The sequence below is a fragment of the Lissotriton vulgaris genome, chromosome 1_1 (assembly GCF_964263255.1).
Source record: "Lissotriton vulgaris chromosome 1_1, aLisVul1.2, whole genome shotgun sequence".
NCBI lineage: Eukaryota > Metazoa > Chordata > Amphibia > Caudata > Salamandridae > Lissotriton > Lissotriton vulgaris.
This window is the reverse complement of record NC_141685.1, coordinates 435,532,675-435,551,987: the sequence shown is the minus strand read 5'-3', so window position 1 is coordinate 435,551,987 and position 19,313 is coordinate 435,532,675. Positions and strand designations below refer to the sequence as shown.

The window sequence follows — 19,313 nt, the reverse complement described above, 5'->3', positions numbered from 1 at the left end:
GGGTATTCATGGGTGGGGTGACTCTTGAAGCGTCCATGTTCCACAGGGGTCATCAAGCCCATTGGGAAGGGTCACTTTTTCTTAAGAACTATAACCGCGACTTCCCCCCATTGACTTACCTTAAGCACACGTTTGTGCATTCATTCAGTACACGGCCTCCGTGGGGTATCAGGGTTCTTACATGGGGTGGTTCCTTGGTCCCTATGCATTTCTATGTCTTCTGTGGCAAATCCCGACTTCGGTCGATAGTCGCATTCCACTATCTTTGTATATGGTTTGGTTTCCCCTGGGAGCCCACTGTATTTTCGTGCTACTTACTGTCATAGTGTCAAAGCATTGTGTGTACTGTAATTTTATTTATGGGCATGAGATAATGCATTGAGTTAATGAGTGTCTGTAATAAATAACTATTTTTTTATAACTACACTGCGTGGTTCTTTTTCACTTAAGCTGCACTATAAGATTAGGTACTGGTGAAACAAGCTGCTTTACACTCCTCCTAGACTAAGCCTGAAGGCTGCTCTCCACAGCTACCACTTAGAGAGCTTTCCAAGGTTGTCAAAACCACTAAAACACCATAAGGGATGTCTGGATTGGTGCAGAGTTGGGTTTGTGTTTTGAATATATATAATAGTTTACTGTGGCTCTGTATAGAGAAGTCCAAGTTTGTGAAGCTTGGAGCTTTACATGTTTTCTTCCTATGTGGCCTCCGGAATAATCCTACTGTAACACAGGGCAGTGACCATGCTGCCAGCGGTCATGTCTTAAAGGTTTTGATGAGGCCCATATACAGTGCTTAATTTTAGCCGGTGGATGCAGTTTGGGTGCACTTGAACTTATTTTTCCTCAGCAGACTTTGATGGAAAGAAAAAGAAAAAACAAAAGGGGAAAAGAAGGAGGAAGAGAAAGGCGGACAACTGACAAAGGTAGAAAACAGGGTAGAAAAGGAACCTGCAAGAGTGAGATACAGAGACAGGGAGTGTCTGGTGGTGGGTAAGATGCATGAAGTCAAATTAAAACTACAATGTTTATTCATCAATCTGACCTTCTATTGTACTGGCATTTGACTTCTGAACAATACATTGGGATCCTGCGCTTATTTTTATACAAATTAATCATGCTTCCTATCAGGGCTGGACTGGCAGTAGCAGGCATTGGGCATTTTCCCAGGAGGAAGGAAGGGTGGAGGTCAGTTTTGCGGCAGTGGGGCCGTATTTTTGTTACTGTAGGCTGGTTTAGCAGCATGCTGCTATCTCGCCCCCAGTACCAAAAGAAACAGTGCTTCACACTTGCATGCCACCCCACCCCCGGGGCTGGTCCTATCAAAATTTCCAGGGCTACTTTGGCTACCCAGTTCAGCCCAACTGCCTATATACCTTTCCTGAATCTGGGATCATTCGTCATGCATGTGCCTTCTGTTGTAGGTGAGTAGAAGCAGATACTGAGCTTGTGATCCTCTCCTGCACATTCAGATTTGGGGCTTTAAGTATGCCTTGTCAAATGCTATCTCTATGCTTGGCCTCCTATCAGCTCCATGCAGGGAGGTCAGGGAATCATTATAGGTTTGGTTTTGGGTGAGAGGAAGGGAGTCTGCCTCTACCCCATATATGTTACTGCATTAGGCTCCATCATGGGAGCTACTTGAATTCCACTTTCTCTTAAATTCCAGTGTCTGAACAATCCAACCCCTGCCTGTTTATCTGAAAATATTATGCATGGACTTAAGTCTGCAGGCTTGGGACTCTGAGTGGTTTAAGTGTCTTGAAGAATGAAAGCAGTGCTTAATATGAGCGGGTGGTTGCAAGTGGGGCCCAACTGCACCCATTTTTTAGGCCTGCAAGCTATTTATAATCATCAGACTTTGATCCAGAAGGAAAAGGATAAAACCAGAAAAGAAGGATGAAAAGGGGAATGAAAGATGAGAAACTGTGGCAGGGGGAGAAAGCAGCTATGAAAGGGAACATGCAAGAAAAGGATATAGGGACAGGAGAGTACTTTGATGGCTGACCGGGCATTAGGTGAAACACAGATTCAGGAGCCTTGGTATTCAGCAACCCTGACATTCAGCAGCAGCACCAATGGGCTTATTAAAAAAGATTTGGCCCCAGCACTTTTTCTTTTACAAATTAAGCACTGACTGGAGGTTTTCTGACTTGCCTCTTCCGCTGTGGAACAAGCTTCATCTAGAAATGTGCCCTTTGTTTACTTAGCCACTTTAGATAGCATTGATCAGTCTATTTATTCTGCCTGTTCTGCAGTGAGTTCTTTGTATGTTCTTTCAAGCTAATAGGCAATTTATTTTGCTTCATGCACAATGTAAAAACAATGAAACAAATATTCATTTCAAGCAAAATTCAAAATGACAAGGATCTGTAGGTGTGCATAGACTATCTTCGCAGGTACTTGGGTTCAGCAATGGAGTGAGAATGACAAATTAACGCCTACCTCTAAACAAGGGGAAGGATCACAGATTCTTTTTGAGCTAATAGGAAAACTTTGGAAAATCATTGCTCTGTCTTATAAACTGAAAACTGTTATCTGATAACTGAAAATGGCCATGCAATGGCTGTCTGGAGGTGGTTCAAGGGTGAAGCCACTACCAATAACATTTTTGTTATATCTGTTTTTACCCTCCACCCTGACAATTTCTGCTACTTACCATATAGCGGACCTCATTGCCTGAAGTGGGGGTGGGGGGTTTGGAGGCAATTTACTGCCCTGACACCTTTAAGGCTGACACCGCCTGCTATCTGTCGTGGTGGGACAAGTAAACCTCCGCTCTTTTTCACACGTGCACAGAATGGCAGGAAATGCGGGAGGTGAATGGAGAACCATAAAGATTATTGGTAGGAAAAGGGCAAGATGAGTCTTACCCTTCCAGCCCAGAGATGGTGGAGCACTCCTCTTGCTCCTTTTGTGTTATTAGGTCCATCTAGTGTGATATATGGTCCTTCCTGGCAGAAGGACTTCCATTAGTCAGTTCCCTACCTCTCTGCTGGCCTGGCCAATCTTTTATTTAATCAGTTGTAAGCACCGCCTCCTGGTCTGGTGGGTATGTGTAATACTTCTTCCATTTGTCCTTCAGATACAGGGCTGAATGCCTTAATACAGTGTTAACTTTCCAGAGAGATCCTAACTTTGTACAATGTAATGTTGATTGAGATGTTGAGGTGGACCTAGAATTATGATGAGTACTATATCTAGATGATCACCGTGGCTTATTATTAGCATGACTAGTGCGTGCATCATTATTAATATAGAAAATATTTAGAATAGTTTAAGAAGTTATACATATAATGTATCAATACATGTTGCATACATTTCATACATCTGAATACAAAAGTTTCACTTTTATTGTGCATATTTTTGTACAGCTCTACAATTCTTTCCCACAAATAATGAAGTTCCTTCCTGGATCTCATCAAAAAGTTTTTGAACACTGGAACATCATTAAAATGTTCGTCAAAAAGATTATTCAGAAGCACAGAGAGGACTGGAATCCTTCTGAGCCAAGAGACTTCATTGACTGTTACATCGCAGAAATTGAAAAGGTAAGGTGCAGGGATATTATTATTATGATTATTACTTGTTAATCACAACAAATCACCATGAAACGGTCTCTATGAGCTGCTGCATATCTTCAGGTGTGGTCTACAGATTAAAATATTCTGAGTAGTGAACTAATAGCACGGTTAAAACATCCATGTTTTAAGAGCGTTTTTAAACTGTCTGTGGTAGGTGATAACACGAAAATGTATTGGGAGCTGGTTCTAATATTGAGGGGCTAGGTACCTGAGTGATCTGCCCCCATTTCTGATGGTACGATGCGGCGAGGATGTAACAGACATTTCCCGCAGGACCTAAGACACCTGGTAGGGGCATACCAATTGAGTTTTTCTGTAAATACAGAGGTCCATTTACATAAAGGGATTCGTGGACGAACCAAAGAAGTTGAAACCGTGGTGACTTTATTATGGGCAACCAGTGAAGGGTTCTTAGAATGGGTTATAAAGGGTGGAAGACGACAATCTAAACGTGCTGCTGTATTGTATTGGATATGTTTGATGTTGCGTTCCTGACTGTGTAAGAGGTTTCTGCTATGTGACTCTCTATACTATACTTGTTTTATATGTGAGGGATAACTGCAGTGCACTGCCCTTTTTTAGGTCGAGCCTATGGACGTGAAGCACCGCCCTTGTTTTCTGTAGGCTCCTGTTAGTGCCCTTCAGGAAAGGGCTGCTTTTGTTTGGTGGATATGTTTAGTTGGTCCCACCCTTTAGTATTTTCGACCCTCCCAGGCAACTGGCCCTGTTACTGTGTTCCTCTTTTTTTAAATGTAAGGTCCTTTGTGCACTCCTTTCTTGCTGTTGGTCTCAGCTGTGCAGAAGGATGGGACCCGCTTCAGGGACGCCCTTCTTTGTTTCCGATGGGTGAAAATTGCGCACATTTTTAGATCTAGCATAGGCAGCGCATACGCTGCCTCTACGAGGCATCAAGTAATCTGTATGTGTTGGGTGAAACTCCACCTATTGCTGGTAGTTTCTCCTGCTGCTTGCCAATCACTAACTGTCATTTATTTTGTTAGCAGGCTTATCGTTGGCATGCGCTCCGATGTGGCACTTCCGTTTTGCAGGAAGCAGCACCGACCAACTACAGTTTCCTTCCGCTGCTCGGCGTTATGCATTCATGTAGGGACTACTTCCTTGTTCGCCGTTCACCACTGCTTGTTTGTTTCAGCTTTCCTTTGGTGCCAGGTTGGCAGCGATGTTTTATTTTGCTCCGCTTTCCCCAAATGTCGGCTCATCTGCAGCGGCATCTCCTTAATAAACTGCTTCTTCCCTCTGTCACTTTCTCCCAAGTCTCTCTCCAGCTCAAAGCGTCTTCCCCGTCGGGGATGGCTTCCCTCTCTCTGCTCAGTGTCTGGAGTGTCCTCCCACCTTCCCGCCACCTGCTCTAGTAGTAGCACAGGCCGGCTCCACAGCCCGGCGTTCACAGGGATCCCCTCTCCGGTGCCAAGATCTCCCATCTCCGCTTCCCTCGGCCTGGAAACGTAGCTTTTCTTTCTTGTTCTCTCTTCCCCCGTTGATGGGAAGCAGCCCTGCCGCCAGCAGCAATCACATGTTCCTCCCGTACCCTCCTCCCAGCTCAGCCTTCAGCAAGAGAAAGCCTGACCTAGCCTCCTTCCCATGCCTGCCCCTCCAGCACTGAGCCAGGGAGAGCGGGCACTGCATCTCCCCATGCTCGGGGAACCACCGTAGGGACGGGGAGGGGGAGCTGGAATTCCTTAAGCAGCAGGGAGTCCGTCGCATCCAGTGTCCTGCTCGTCTTTGCTGCCAGAGTAACTGAGCATAGAGTCCTCCAGTCTGCATTAAAAAAAATGTAGATAGCAGTCAACATAGTTTATCGTTTTACGGTGTTTTGGGGAGAACAGTTTTTTTCTATTTGTTATACCGTGGTACGCCACGCTTTATTTCTTTAATATGGCGCCGCTTCTTGCGTTTGTTTTACGCAACATGCGCCACACACTGGATACAGCAGGGCGCGAGCTGCCATTCATTAAGAGCAGGGAGCCCGCCAGGTCCAATGTCTTGCTGCTGGATGGGGCGCCTGCCAGCGTCCAGTGTCGTGCTCGTTTTCACTGCCAGGTTAACTGAGCATGTAGTCCTCCAGTCTGCTTTTCATAAAATGTAGGTAGGAGAAAACATAATTTATTGTTTTACAGTGTTCTGGGGAAAACTATTTTTTTCTATTTGCATTACCGCCATACGCTACGCTTTATTCTATTATTATGGCGGCCAATCCTTGCTTTTGTTTTAAACACAGCCAATGCCACACCGTCGCACTGCCATTTTATTGAGAGCAGGGAGCCCGCCAGCGTCCTGCAGCTGCTATTCATTAGAGTAGCAAGGAGCCGACCAACGTCCTGCTGCTGCCATTCATGAAAAGCAGTGAGCCTGACAGCTTATAGTGTTCTGCCACGGTGACTCTATATGAAATGCAGACTGGAGGACTGCATACAATCTAGGTAGCAGAAATCGTAGTTTTTCATTTTACGTACTCATTCAGAGCATTTGCCGTATAGGAGAAGATCTTTAACAGAGCGAGCTTTCCTTCTTGGCAAATAACTGTAAACCTTGGGGATAAACATCCAATAAAGTGTACCAGGGCACCGATTTAATACAAGGCAAGCTTTACAACCCATTCCATATGTTTGAGAGTGTATATTTTAATCTTTAAGTTAAATCTCCTTTCCTTTCATTTCCAAACATGTTCATCCCTAGCTAACAGTTTTAATGGCTTATACACATTTCACTCCAAAAGATTTCACGTGGCATTACTTATTACCTCCAGACTTCTATTTTTAAATGTCACCACTGCGCATAAATTATGTGACTATTTTGTGTGACTTCAATGTTAAGGTGTCATAACTGCAAGCCGTTATTCATGACTTCCGAGATGGGGGGTTTGAGGGACAGCCGAGCATAGCAAGGTCTGCCCCCCGGCACACCAGTCCGGCCATTTCTTTTGCAGGAGGAGATGCAGCGCGGGGTTCCTGACTTGGCAGGGCTAGGAACGGCCCACCGGCGCCAAGGCGAATGGAGGGCGGAGCCTCCTGCGGCGAGTCCGGTACCGACGGGGGATCCTGTCGTGGCCGGCACACGAAGGCCAGAGGCGGATTTGCCGACCCCCAGACCCACAGGGCCCCAGCAGCCTGGGTAGCATCGCCCGAGGAGGAGCGACACTCGCGTTGATTTTAATCTTTCTGGCAGGGTGCAGCCGGCGCCGCCAACAGGGAGGGGCTATGTGGCTAGTACTGTACAGATAGTTGAGGATGATGACAGTTTGGAGGAAGGAGAGCTGAGGGATGGCTAGGGCGGAGGGGGGCCGAATAATGGTGTTACTAGTGTGTTTCAGATGTCACTGGGCCAGCGGCAGAGGACGACCCGGACATCGCGCTGGGAACCGAGAACAGCGTCTCTGGATCGGCGCAGTGGAGAGCAGCGGGTGGACTCCTTGGTGTCAGGTACGCAAACACAGCGGCCGCTGCGCGCTTGGTTTCAGTGGGGGTGGGGGAGAGGGGGGAGGGGGGAGGGGGGAGGGGGGAGGGGGGGAGGAGGGAATGGCTGCGTAAGGGGGCAAAGGAGCCGGGGGATGTGAAAAAGGCGTGGGGTTGGACGGAGCTAAGGTGATTGGGGCTGCCGGGGCCGCGGGCGGGGCTGGAACGGCAGAGATGGGCGCGACTGGGGAGGATGTGGTGAAGCCTGAAAGTAAAGAGCTAAAGATCAAGCGGCTGCCGTACATGGGAGTGACAAAGCCGTTGGGCGCCCATATGATGTTGGGGACAAAGGAGCACATTTGGAAGTGGGAGTACGTGGAGATTCTAAAACTCCTTCACCGAGAAGTGCGGCGAAGGAGGGTTCTAAGGAAGAGGAGTATGAAGTCCAGAAGAAGCCGAAGGTGCTCTTACGATTGAAAATTGGACGGCGGCCTTTTTAATATTCGCTAGCGTATATTGCGAAAAGTTCCCAGAGCGGTCAGTGTCCTTGTTTAAATACATGGACGTTATCAGGAAGGCCCTAATCACAGGAGGTGGTTATGCATGAGCTCAGTACAATGAGGAGTTTAGGGCACGAATGGCTTTGGACCTGGAGGGGAAATGGGGAGAGCTGGACACCGATTTATGGCAGCATACGATGGGGCTGGCGGGGTCGGGCAAGACCATCTTTACGGCAAGTGGGCTGCCTATAATTTACCAGCTCTTTCAGGGCCGCCCCACCTGAGGAGGGGTGGGGCAGGTGCCAAGAACCAGTCCGGCGCTTCGGGAGCATGTTGGGACTTCAACAAGGGGGCGTGCACACGGGAACGTTGTTGTTTCCGCCACGAGTGTTCCGTCTGCGGGAAATATGGTCATCCCCTGTTCAAGTGCTGGGGAGCGTTTGGTCAACAGATGGGGGGACCACAGGATCCAGCAGGAGGTGCACAGCCGGGGGCACAACAGCCAGCAGGGGCAGGTAGAGGTGATAAGGGGCCTGGGCCAAAGAGCTCATACTCTGTTAGGTTGGACCGTTTGGTTGCGGCTCTTCAGGATGATCCGGATGTGGGGGCCGCCGCGCGGTTGCGGTTGGGATTTCAGGAGGGGTTTCATCTGGGTTACGAGGGGCCGAGGTTGCGGAGGTCGGCAGATAATTTGAAGTCCGCCAAGGAGCACCCGGAGGTGGTGCGGAGCAAGCTGGAAAAGGAGGTGTGTGAGGGCCGCATGGCGGGACCCTTTGCTGACTGGTCATTGGCGGATTTAATTGTGTCTCCCATTGGGGTCGTGCCAAAAAAGGAGAAGGGGCAGTTACGCCTCATTCAGCATTTGTCATGGCCCAAAGGTGGCTCGGTTAATGACTACATTGATGAGCGGGAGACCACGTGTCTTATTCTTCTGTTGATGCGGCCATGTCCTTGGTGGTGACGGCAGGCGCTACGGCACGGATGGCAAAGTGCGACATCAAGTCGGCTTTCCGGCTGCTTCCAGTCCATCCAGACGATTCGGGCCTACTGGGGATTCAGTTTTACGGCCTCTGGTATGTGGACAAAGCTTTGCCGATGGGCTGCTCGATGTTAGTGCTTCAGTATGTTCTTACAATGGTTGTTCACAGAACAGACGGGTCACCAAGGTGTAACACACTACCTGGATTACTTCTTTTTGGTTGGCACCCCAGGCTCCATGGACTGCCAGGAGGCACTAGACAGGTTTCAGGAGCTCATGGGGGAGTTGGGTGCCATTGGCACCGGAGAAGACAGTGGGGACGTGCACGGCGCTGTCGTTCTTGGGGATTGAGCTGGACTCAGTGGCAATGGAGGCCCGTTTACCAGCAGAGAGAAAGCAGCATATGGTGGAGCTGCTGGAGGTGATGTTGGCACGACCCAAGGTTACGGTGTTGGAAATCCAGGTGCTATTGGGCGACCTCAATTTTGCTTGCAGAGTGGTGCGGTGGGGAGGACTTTTTGTAGGAGGTTGGGCAGGGCCTTGGCGGGGCGGAAGCCGCCGCATCATCACATACGGCTGCCCGTGGGGTGTGGGAAGACTTGCGGATGTGGCAGTTCTTCTTGCAGAATTTCAACGGGATCCCCATGCAGAGGGGTGAAGACCATTTTTTCGGATGCGGCGGGGAGCGACAGTTTTGGACTGTACTGGCAGGGGAAATGGTGCGCGGAGAAGTGGCCCCCAGAATGGGCGTGGGGGGCAGTAGCATTGCGTTTCTCAAACTCTTCCCTTTGGTGGTGGTGGTCTCGCTTTGGGGGGAACTGCTGGCCCTCAGATGCGTGACTTTTCATGTGGACAACATGGCGGTGGTGGAGGTGGTCAGTCGGCAGTTGGCCAGGGATGCACAGGTGCTGAAGCTGCTGCGAGTGTTTGTGCTGGGCTGCTTGCGCTATGATATTGCTTTTCGCGCAGTGCATGTGCCTGTGGTTGACAATGACATAGCGGATGCTTTGTCTCGTTCGCAGTGGGGGAGATTCCCTGGGTTAGCCAAGGACGCGGATCAGGACCCGACCGGCATCCCGCCGCAGCTGTGGTACATAGGCAACACAGGATGTTGCAGCTGGTGTTAGGTTCCTTGCGGTTTCGCCAAGGTGACGTACATGACAGCATGGGAGGATTTCTTAGCGACCGGTGTGAGATGGCGGGCCTTGGGGAGGGAGAGACAAGAGGACGTGATGCAGTTTATCCACGGTGGGAAACTGGCAGGGATTGCTTTTATGGGTAAACTCCTGTGGAGTGTAATATCATCGGCAGGGGAGCTTGGCTCTCGTATGCTGGAGGGTTGGGCCCGAGATTGTGGGAGAGGGTGCGGGGTGTGACAGCCGTTGCCGTTGGCATTGCTAGAGCGGGTATTGGGAGCGTTGCCGGGGGTGTGCACGGATGACGGGGAAACATGCCTGTATGCCACTTTGATGTCTTGGATGTTTGCTGGGGCATTTCGGGTATCTGAATTGCTGAGAGAAAAGGGAGATGCTGGGGTCTTGTGGTCTGAGGTCTCTTTTCTGGAGTCCGAAGTGCGCCTGTGGCTGAGGAAGTCTAAAACGGACCAGAGGGAAGTTGGCCGTTGGGTGTCATTGCTGTCGGTCGCCTCGCGGGGGGTATACCCTTTGAGGTGGGGGTTGAGTCTGAGATCGGTGCGTGCAGATGGACGGGCCGGTTTTTAGGCATGCGGACGGGCGGAAGGCGTTGAGTTCTCAGCTGCTGGCGATATTGCGCAAGGCGTTAGATCGGCTGGGTATTGCCGGAGGCGATTAGGCACCCATTTGTTCCAGATTGGCGCGGCATCTGAGTCGCACAGGAGAGGGTGGGGGCGAGGGGACATCATGCGGTTGGGCAGATGGTCGTCTGATTGCTACCGGCGCTACATGCGTTGCGTTTCGAGCCAGTGATCGCGCACGGTGGAGGTTGTTGTTCTTGTACTTACTTTTGTTCCTCGTTTCAGGTTCGGTGGCGGGTCCCCTCGCCAGGGATATGGCAGTGAGGATCGTGTGCCATTAATTTGTTAGAAGGGCCCAGGTGCAGGCACAGTCCAGTTATTTTGGTGAAAATTTGGGTTTCAATCCTAATGTTTTTAATGTATGTTGGAAAGGGAAAGGGGGCATTCTTTGGTGAGAATTGACGGCAACACTGAATGGAATGTTAGTGGCGGGCAGTTGTCCTGATGGTTTGGTCCTCCATTTTGGGGAAAATGACATGGTTCGAGAGGCAGGGTTGGTAATAATGAGGGCCATGAAGCGGGATTTGGAGGAGATGAAAAGGCAGTGGGCTGGTTGTACGGTGGTTTGGACCGAGTTCATGCTGCGCCGGGTGTGGAGGGGGCAGTAAATCCTCAGGCGATTGATAAGGCCAGGAAAAAGGTCAATGTCGAAATGGTTTGGTTCTGCAGGCATTTAGGTTTCTCGAGGATATGGCATAGGGACATCCGGTACAATGCACCAGAGCTGTTTCGGGGCGATAGGGTTCACCTGTCCCACCTTGGCATGGATCTTTACCTGTTGGAACTGAGGGAGGTGCTGTCCAGACTGTTGGGAGTTTGTTAGAGAGTGAGAGGTGCTTAGGGAATTGACGGGGCAATGGGGTGGCAGGAAAAGAGGGAGGCGGTGTATCCACCTGCCCTCCCGTCTTTTCCTGGGTGGCGGAGTTGTTTTGGAAGTTGGACAAGTTTGGCTGGAGTTTGGTGGTTTAGCGTTAAGTTTGGGGAGTTGGTGAACAGGAGCGGGGAAAGGTTAAGCAGGTTGGATGTTTACGTTGGAGTTCGTTAGTTATAGTTGCAGGAAGACAGATAGGATTGTAGGTCTTTGGAAGGTTAGGAATTTCAAAGGTTATGGGATAAGATTGTGTATTATTTAATGTATTGAATTTTATGTATTGTATGTTGCAGGGTGTTTTTTTTTATCATGTGGAGATCGTAGGGGTGGGGGGAGGAAAGGCAAGGGGTTAGGTAACTCTATGTTTAGAGAGGTTTTAGTTTTGTAAGGCAAAGTGCCAGTTTAAATAAAATTGTGATGTGCACCTGTTTCAATAATTTGGCCTTTTACACACACAAATGGTTGTCGGTGTGGCTTGTCCCCTCATCCCTCCCAAGGGGGTTTGGGGGGCAGCCGAGCATAGCGAGGTCTGCCCCCTGGGCAGATTTGGAGGGGGTGGGGACGAGATGGCAGCAGCCATTTCATGGTTTTGGGCTACCTGGGGAGTAACCCAAAGGCAGCCCAATTTGATAATCTAGCCCAAAGGTAGTATAAGGCCCCCTGCGCTTGCCCAGCCACCATTTTAGGTACTGTGACCTGGTGGCTGGGAGCGCAGTAGTGCAGGCTTTTTTGTCCCCGCCCACCCTCCCTGGGCGTTGGGTTTTTTGGTGGAGTTCTTTAGAGTACGTTTTGTTTTTAGACCCGGTTTGGAACAGGGGAATAGGGGCGTGATTATGGTGATTATGTCGCTTGGAACAGGTGCTGGCAGAGTCGTTTTGGAAGTTGGACAAGTTTGGCTGGAGTTTGGTAGTTTAGCGTTAAGTTTGGGGAGTTGGTGAACAGGAGTGGCGAAAGGTTAAGCAGGTTGGATGTTTACATTGGAGTTCGTTAGTTACAGATGCAGGAAGACAGATAGGATTGTAGGTCTTTGGGAGGTTAGGAATTTCAAAGGTTATGGGATAAGATTGTGTATTATTTAATGTTATGAAATGTATGTATTGTACGCTGCAAGGTGGGGAGGTTTTATCATGTGGGGATCGTAGGGGTGGGGGGAGGAAAGGCAAGGGGTTAGGTAACTCGATGTTTAGAGAGGTTTTAGTTTTGTAAGGCAAACTGCCAGTTTAAATAAAATTGTGATGTACACCTGTTTCAATAAAGTGGCCTTTTACTCACACAAATGGTTGTCGGTGTGGCTTGCCCCCTCATCTCTCCCAAGAGTACGTGTAATCGAAACCACGAAAACTCATTTCCTCCTCGGGACTCTTGATACTGCTTTTCTGTTTTGCGCCACTTATGTTAAGGTCTGTGTCGAAAAAATATCATAATTTACACTTTCTTCTGATACTTTCCTCTCACTAACAGCAAGCGCAAAGCTATACAAACATTGCAATTTACAATGCTAATAATCCAACTCCAGCAAATGCGAGACCTATTGCATTGCAAATGCTTGTTATTTCAAGCAGCAGTCTGAACGCTGCCAACAGCTTGTGAAGACAGGATGTAGACAGGTTTGGGGTGGCCGGGGACCATGCAGAGGATAAATCACATGCCGAAAGATCGAAAGTAATTTCAGAAACCTGCCTGCCTTGGTCATCTTGCGGGTGTCTGGTCTTGTATCCTCCGTGCAAGTACCGAGAACCAACAAGAAGCAGACCCAGCTGCACAGTGGAAACTCTTTGCGCAGCCTTCCACATGGCGATTATTAATATAAAGTGATTATTCACATAAGCACACCATTAAAGCTGGGGTTGTTCAGTAAAAGCACTTCTCAATTATCAGGCAATTATTTAAGTGCATTGAAAGTCATATAACGTTAGGACTGAAGGGACATTTTTATTTAGTCAAACGTTATGATACATGCTTGGAATTATAGGAGCACTGTGTCCTCGTGACATGTCCGCGTGTCATCCATCAGCCATAAGATCAAATCCTGTCTTCCCTGTCGGACAACACTTAGTGACCCTGTACAATTTACTTTATTTGATTTTGTTTCTGTTCTCACTATTTGTTATTAAACACTGTATAAATAAATGGAATTCTATATTTATAGGCATATTCAACACTGTTTGCTACAAAAAGGCATTACTTCATGGACATAACAGCACCGACATACACATAAACAGTACTGTGAGGGCAAGCGACAAATAACCAACACAGTGAGGGCAACCTACACAGTAGCTTATGTTGGGTGTTAGTAGTTTATTCAACACTTTTTTTTATGTCCCTTCTCGTTCTGACACTTATAGTTCTATGTCAATAGTGTGTGTAAAACAAAACTATGAAAACCAACAGAAACAGAGCTTTACATCCAGAGCGCTTAGAAGGCTGTACATAAATAACTCTCTGAACTAGCTGAGACTTGTGTCCAAGCAGCGCTGTGAGGTTTGCTCCTGAAAAGCACCTTGGGGCTTGTGCATAAGTGTCCCTATAATGCCAGACGACACATACACTAGCGTTAGGATGGCTCAGTGACTTAAGCACTTACTGCTGATATAGGAAATGATCTGCAAATCATGAATTCAGGCAAGGCGACTCAGTCTTACTTCCTTCCAAGGTCAGTAAACTGAGTATCAAAAATTGTCTAATAGTTACATCTGTTGTTTAGAGCTCTCAGTGCTGTATGTTCCCACATGTTTTTAGGTCGAGCCTAGCAGCGTGCATGTGCTGCTCTGCGAGGCATGTAGCATCTGAATGTGGACGAAAGATTAGAAACCTGCCTGCCTGTACATAATGTCTTTTTGTTATATATACGATTAAAGAAATTCTTGTAACACTTTTTTACTATAACTTTTCAACATGCTGCACAGCTACCACGCTGCTCTACAACATAGTTTAAAGACATTGGCAGAGCCAATAGCTCTGGCTAAACACATATAAGGTCACAAATGCTTGTTTTACATCTGTTGTGTGTGAGAGAATCATGTACCATTGCTACATTGACTGTGCCTTCTCTCTGACTGATGGGATGGCATACTGTTCCTGTGTCTCCTCTTCCTGTTGTGAACGAGGAAAACACGCCCAACGTATTATGGTGATGCACCTTTCCAATGGCGTTAGTGACGGTTGTACAGCTGCTGCTTGCACGGTACTTGCTGGAAGAAAGCATGCACCCATTGCTCTGCCTGTGATGTGAGCTTGTGCTCTGTTTCCTATAATGTACCTGTTTTGTGTGTGCTGCTGAACCTGAGCTGTCTATAAGAAAAACTTGTATCGCCGCTATCACGATTGTGCCTATTCTGTAAGTGTGAGGTAAGTTTGCAGTTTGCCTGTACAGTACCATATGGTCTGGTACTTATTTAGGTCCCCTATTCCTACACACACTCTGGGGCTTCTGGATATCTCCTCCCTCCCCATTCGCACAGGATTGGACAACACACCAAGATTGTGATTACATTTTTGGATCCCAGACGTATTTTATTAAAATTAACAAAAAAGATTTTTTTACAACTTTAATTACATACATTTACGCAGAAAGTATAGTTACATTTGTAGACACATGTTGTTCCAAGGGCTAACCTTAACACAGTCTAATACAGAAGGCACTCCTACCGTAACTCTAACAATGCATGAACTTCACTTTCTGCGTGTCCCTTCTAGAGCCTACGGCAAAGTCAACGTCTGGCAGCTTCTCCCCCAGTCCCAGGGTACTATCAAAACTACTCCCAGAGCATGGTTGCGCAGGGGGTACAGCTTATCGGACGCATACTTTCCCCTGGGCCCCCCCTACGCCTTGAACTCCCTTAGGGGGGTTGCAGACTTCTGCATACCTGCACCTTGATGCGCATGCATGTGCAGGGGTGGCCCCAGGCCCACTGGGAAGGATGAATCCCCCAGCCCCCGCACCCCGACAGCCTACTTCAGCTGTCACTACCCCTGGAGATACATGGTGCTGACCGCTAAGGACAGCTGTCACTACACCTGGAGTTACATGGTGCTGACCGCTAAGGACCGCAGACTAGGCTTACCAATGTTGACCTTTCACACTCTCATTTACACATTGTACAACATTCCTCACTCTTTTACCTGAAAATTAAGATGGTTAAAGGAAACAAAACCATCATCAATAGCATGTGATACAAGACTTCAGATAAACTGTGCTTTAGGGGATGTTGGGTGGGCAAAAGAAGTTATGGGGCCCGAGGCCGGCCCAGTGAAGCGCACTAATGCGGGGAGCAGGAACAAGAGACTGTTCCGCTCCCCAACTTCCCCTTATAAGGGGGAGCCCTCAGGGAATCCAGACTAGACTGGACTCCCTGGACGTAAGACGATCGTTGAGCCAGACGCACTGAAGTGCTTCCAGTTCAAGCGGGCGGAAACTAGCGCTTATTGGGTGAATCGCGAGGGTGAGCTGCGTCATTGCTGACGCGCCCCCCCCCCTTTGTACCCCCATAATGGCAACCCGTCCTATTCTAGTCCGCGCTTTCCCCATATGGTCTGGTACTTACCTAGGTCCACTATTCCTACACACACTCTGGGGTTTCCGGATATCTCCTCCCTCCCCATTCGCACATGATTGGACACCACACCAAGATTGTGATAACATTTTTGGATTAGGTGGGTGTAACCCCCCCAGCCGTATTTTATTAAAATTAACAAAACAACTTTAAAAAAAACTTTCATTACAGAAATTTATGGAGAAAGTACAGTTACATTGATAGACACATGTTGTTCCAAGGGCTAACCTTAACACAGTCTAATACAGAAGGCACTCCTACCGGAACTCTAACAATGCATGACTTTACTTTCTGCGTGTCCCTTCTAGAGCCTATCAGGGTGCTACCAATACTACTCCCGGAGCAAGGTTGTGCAGGGGGTACAGCTTATCAGACAGATACATTCCCCCCGGTCCCCCCTACGCCCTGTGCCTTGAACTCCCTTAGGGGGGCTGCAGACTTCTGCATATCTGCGCCTTGATGCGCAAGCGTCTGCAGAGTTGGCCCCAGGCCCACTGGGAAGGATGACTCCCCCGGCCTCCGCACCCCGACAGCCTACTTATCAGCTGTCATTACCCCTGGAGTTACATGGTGCTTACCGCTAAGGACCGCAGACTAGGCTTACCAATGTTGACCTTACCGCCACAGGCCAGCGTAGTTGACCGACTATCTGGCCTCCACCTCACTCACTAGAGAGGTCCTGTCCTGCGCTTCAAGCTCTCCACCCAAGCTAATATGTCTTCCATAAATGCCTGATTCCCTTTATGCGAGAGGTGCACCCTGTCCCGTAGAAAAAACTGTCCCACCTTGATGTAACCGTGTCCTATGGTCCTCAATCTAGAAGTCCTAAATAACTTAGCAAATTTGTTGTTAAGCCGCTTTACCGCGTAATTCAACGCCTTGACTGATTCACCCCCCTTCCGTTGAGACCTGGGAATCATGTGGGACCAGACTATTAAAGAATTAGGACATTGCTTCGCTAGCCACCCCACCTCTGTGAGCAGGTCTTCCACTAGTACCTTCCTACCAAGCCATGCCAAGTTGTTGCACCTAGGTGCAGGATCCAGATCACAGGTGGTCCTGTGCTTGCTCTCAAAGCGTGGTTCACCGTGTCCCTGAATTGCCCAACGCACAAACCTCCCTGTCCGAAAAAATTACAATTTTACCCCCATTTGAATTGCCCTCTCCCTGACAGATCCTGTAAAGAAATTCTTCAGACGGCGAACATATGAATGTCCTACCACCCAGATCTCTTGATCTTCTTGGTGTGAAGAGTGAACTTGCACCACCACATTCGTTGTTCGTTCGGATCCTGCTGTTCCACATTCTACTGGTCGCTCCTTTTAATTTGTGCTTGCAATTGGGTGCAGGCTTCTCCCCTGAGTCACAGGATGAAGAAACTGCAAGTAAAGTGTGACAAAGAGAGCCAAGGTAAATGGATTGCCACGCCGGCATGCCACACATGACTACTACAACTGCACGAAATTACCATTATTTTAGTGCAAAACCACCCTCTTTTCTGAGTCACAGGAAGAAGGGGGCACAGAAAAATGTGCTCAGTACAATGGGTCACCCTGAGCTAGAGCATGTGCAGCCGCACATATCTCTTGTAACAGTTGGAAGACCACCTACCGATCTTCTTAACACATTCACTACCCATCCCCCTTGCCGCTGCTTCGGTGGCTGCCCCTATCGTGAAAGAATGAGTCCCGAAATCCGCACTGTCTTACCTGGCATTCTTTAATGTCAGGAGCATGACTCTCTTGAACTGAAATACTGTGAGTGGTAACCCGTCTCCATGTACCAAGAGAGGCCCTCCGGAAACCTGTGCCCTTAGGACCATGAAAGCCTCCAACCTGTAGACCGGGCAACTTGTCGTGTCCCCTGCCATGTGTAAAACTACGCTGTCCCCCCTCCCGTCCTGATCCGTTTTTGACTTTAAGATGGAGATAGGCACCAAATCTTTCCCTACTTTCACGTGCCCTGCCTGCAAGCCACCTGCCCAATCCCTCTTATTCTTCGCAACCAGCTCGCTCACCCTAAATGCCCCGTAAAATGCCAAGCAGAATGCAGCCTGAAAGAGAACTGTCTCCTCAGGAGAAACGCAAACCTGTGGTAATGCCCCAACTAGTTTCCCTAGTGTCTCCAACCCTATGGGTCTCCTGACATCAGGTTGCCCTCCCTGTAGGCGCTGCCATCCCTTTAGTGCCTGACGTACCACAAAGTTCTTTGTGGGATCCCCTTTTCCTCTCATCTTTGCAAAACATGATATGGCTGCAATATGCCTCCTTGCCCCTGCTACTGTGTGCCCCAGCTCCCACATGAAAGCAAGATACGCCACCACTGACTCATGGTCATGCCACTTGTGTTCCCACTGTTCCCCTAAGAAAAGGCAAAAAGAACCAAACGTCCCTTCGTAGGCACTCTAGTTTTTGGCACTTGACTTGCTGCCACGAGGTGCGATACTCTGGGGCACCAAGTTGCCATAGCTGTTCTGGGAAAGGTGTCGGGTGAACAGCCGCCTCTGGAATGTGTGACCTGAAAACCTGCATTTTAAAGCAAGACAGTGCGTCAGCCACATTGTTCAGAACCCCTTGGACATGTTTGGCTCTGAAAAGGACATTCAATCTCATGCATTTTAAAACAATCTCTTTTAGTAGACGTAGCAACATCCCGCATTTGGCATTTTGGTTGTTTATGCATTCCACCACCGCCATGTTGTCAGACCAGAATATCACTGATTTGTTCCTCAGCGCATCCGCCCAGACGGACAGTGCCGCCAGAATTGGAAAAAGCTGAAGGAAGCTTATGTTACTGATGAGCCCAGAGCTTCTCCACCAATCTGGCCAATGCTGCGCCACCCAACCGTACCCCAAAATGGCCCGCAGCCTTCACTGCCTGCAGCGTCGGTCATCAGACCCAGTTCCGGGCTGGACACGGGTGGCCCAGTACAGACTACTCTGCCGTTGAAGTCACGCAGGAATGCTTTCCAAATCCGCATATCCTGCCTGACTTCACTGGACAGCCTGGTGTGATGATGTTTTTCCTTAAGGCCTGACATGGCATGTGCGATGGTGCGGGAGAAAGGGCGCGCCATTGGGATAATGCGTAATGCAAAGTTCAACTGGCCTACCTCTTGCTGCAACTGGTGTAACATGACCTTCTCTTTGTTAAGGAAAAATTCCAAAGCGGCTCTAAAATCCCTGACTTTGTCACTTGGTAATCTAGACACCCCCTGCACAGAATCCAGCTCAATACAAAAGAATTCAATCGTGGTGTGTGGACCCGCTGTCTTACCCAGGGCCAAGATCACCCTAAACTCTTGCATGAGGGCACAGAATCTTTCCAGTGCGGCCCAGCATTTCCCAGATCCTGAAGCCCCCAGGAACAGGAAGTCATCCAAGTAATGGAGCACCCACTGATGGCCAGAGTCCCTCCTGAATACCCATTCGAGGAAAGAGCTGACCTTTTCAAAATATGCACAAGTCACTGAGCAACCCATTGGCATACACTTGCCTACATAATACTTGCCCTGAAACTGAAAGCCCAACAGGTGGAAATCGACGGGTTGAACCGGCAGCAGCCGAAAAGCGGACTCAATGTCGGATTTTGCTAGCAGAGCCCCCTGACCTAATGTTCTGAGCATATCCACAGCCTGGT

General features: G+C 48.7%; 1 protein-coding gene across 2 annotated transcripts in view; it reads left to right on the top strand.

Annotated features, from left to right (window-relative positions):
- The window catches only part of LOC147747313 (cytochrome P450 2J2-like), a 350,337-nt gene that overhangs the window by 170,425 nt on the left and 160,599 nt on the right, over positions 1-19,313 (top strand). For both annotated transcript variants that reach the window (XM_086953095.1, XM_086953104.1), the window contains one exon: positions 3,375-3,551. In XM_086953095.1, coding sequence (XP_086809221.1) covers positions 3,375-3,551 — 177 coding nt within the window. The remainder of the gene's footprint in view (positions 1-3,374; positions 3,552-19,313) is intronic.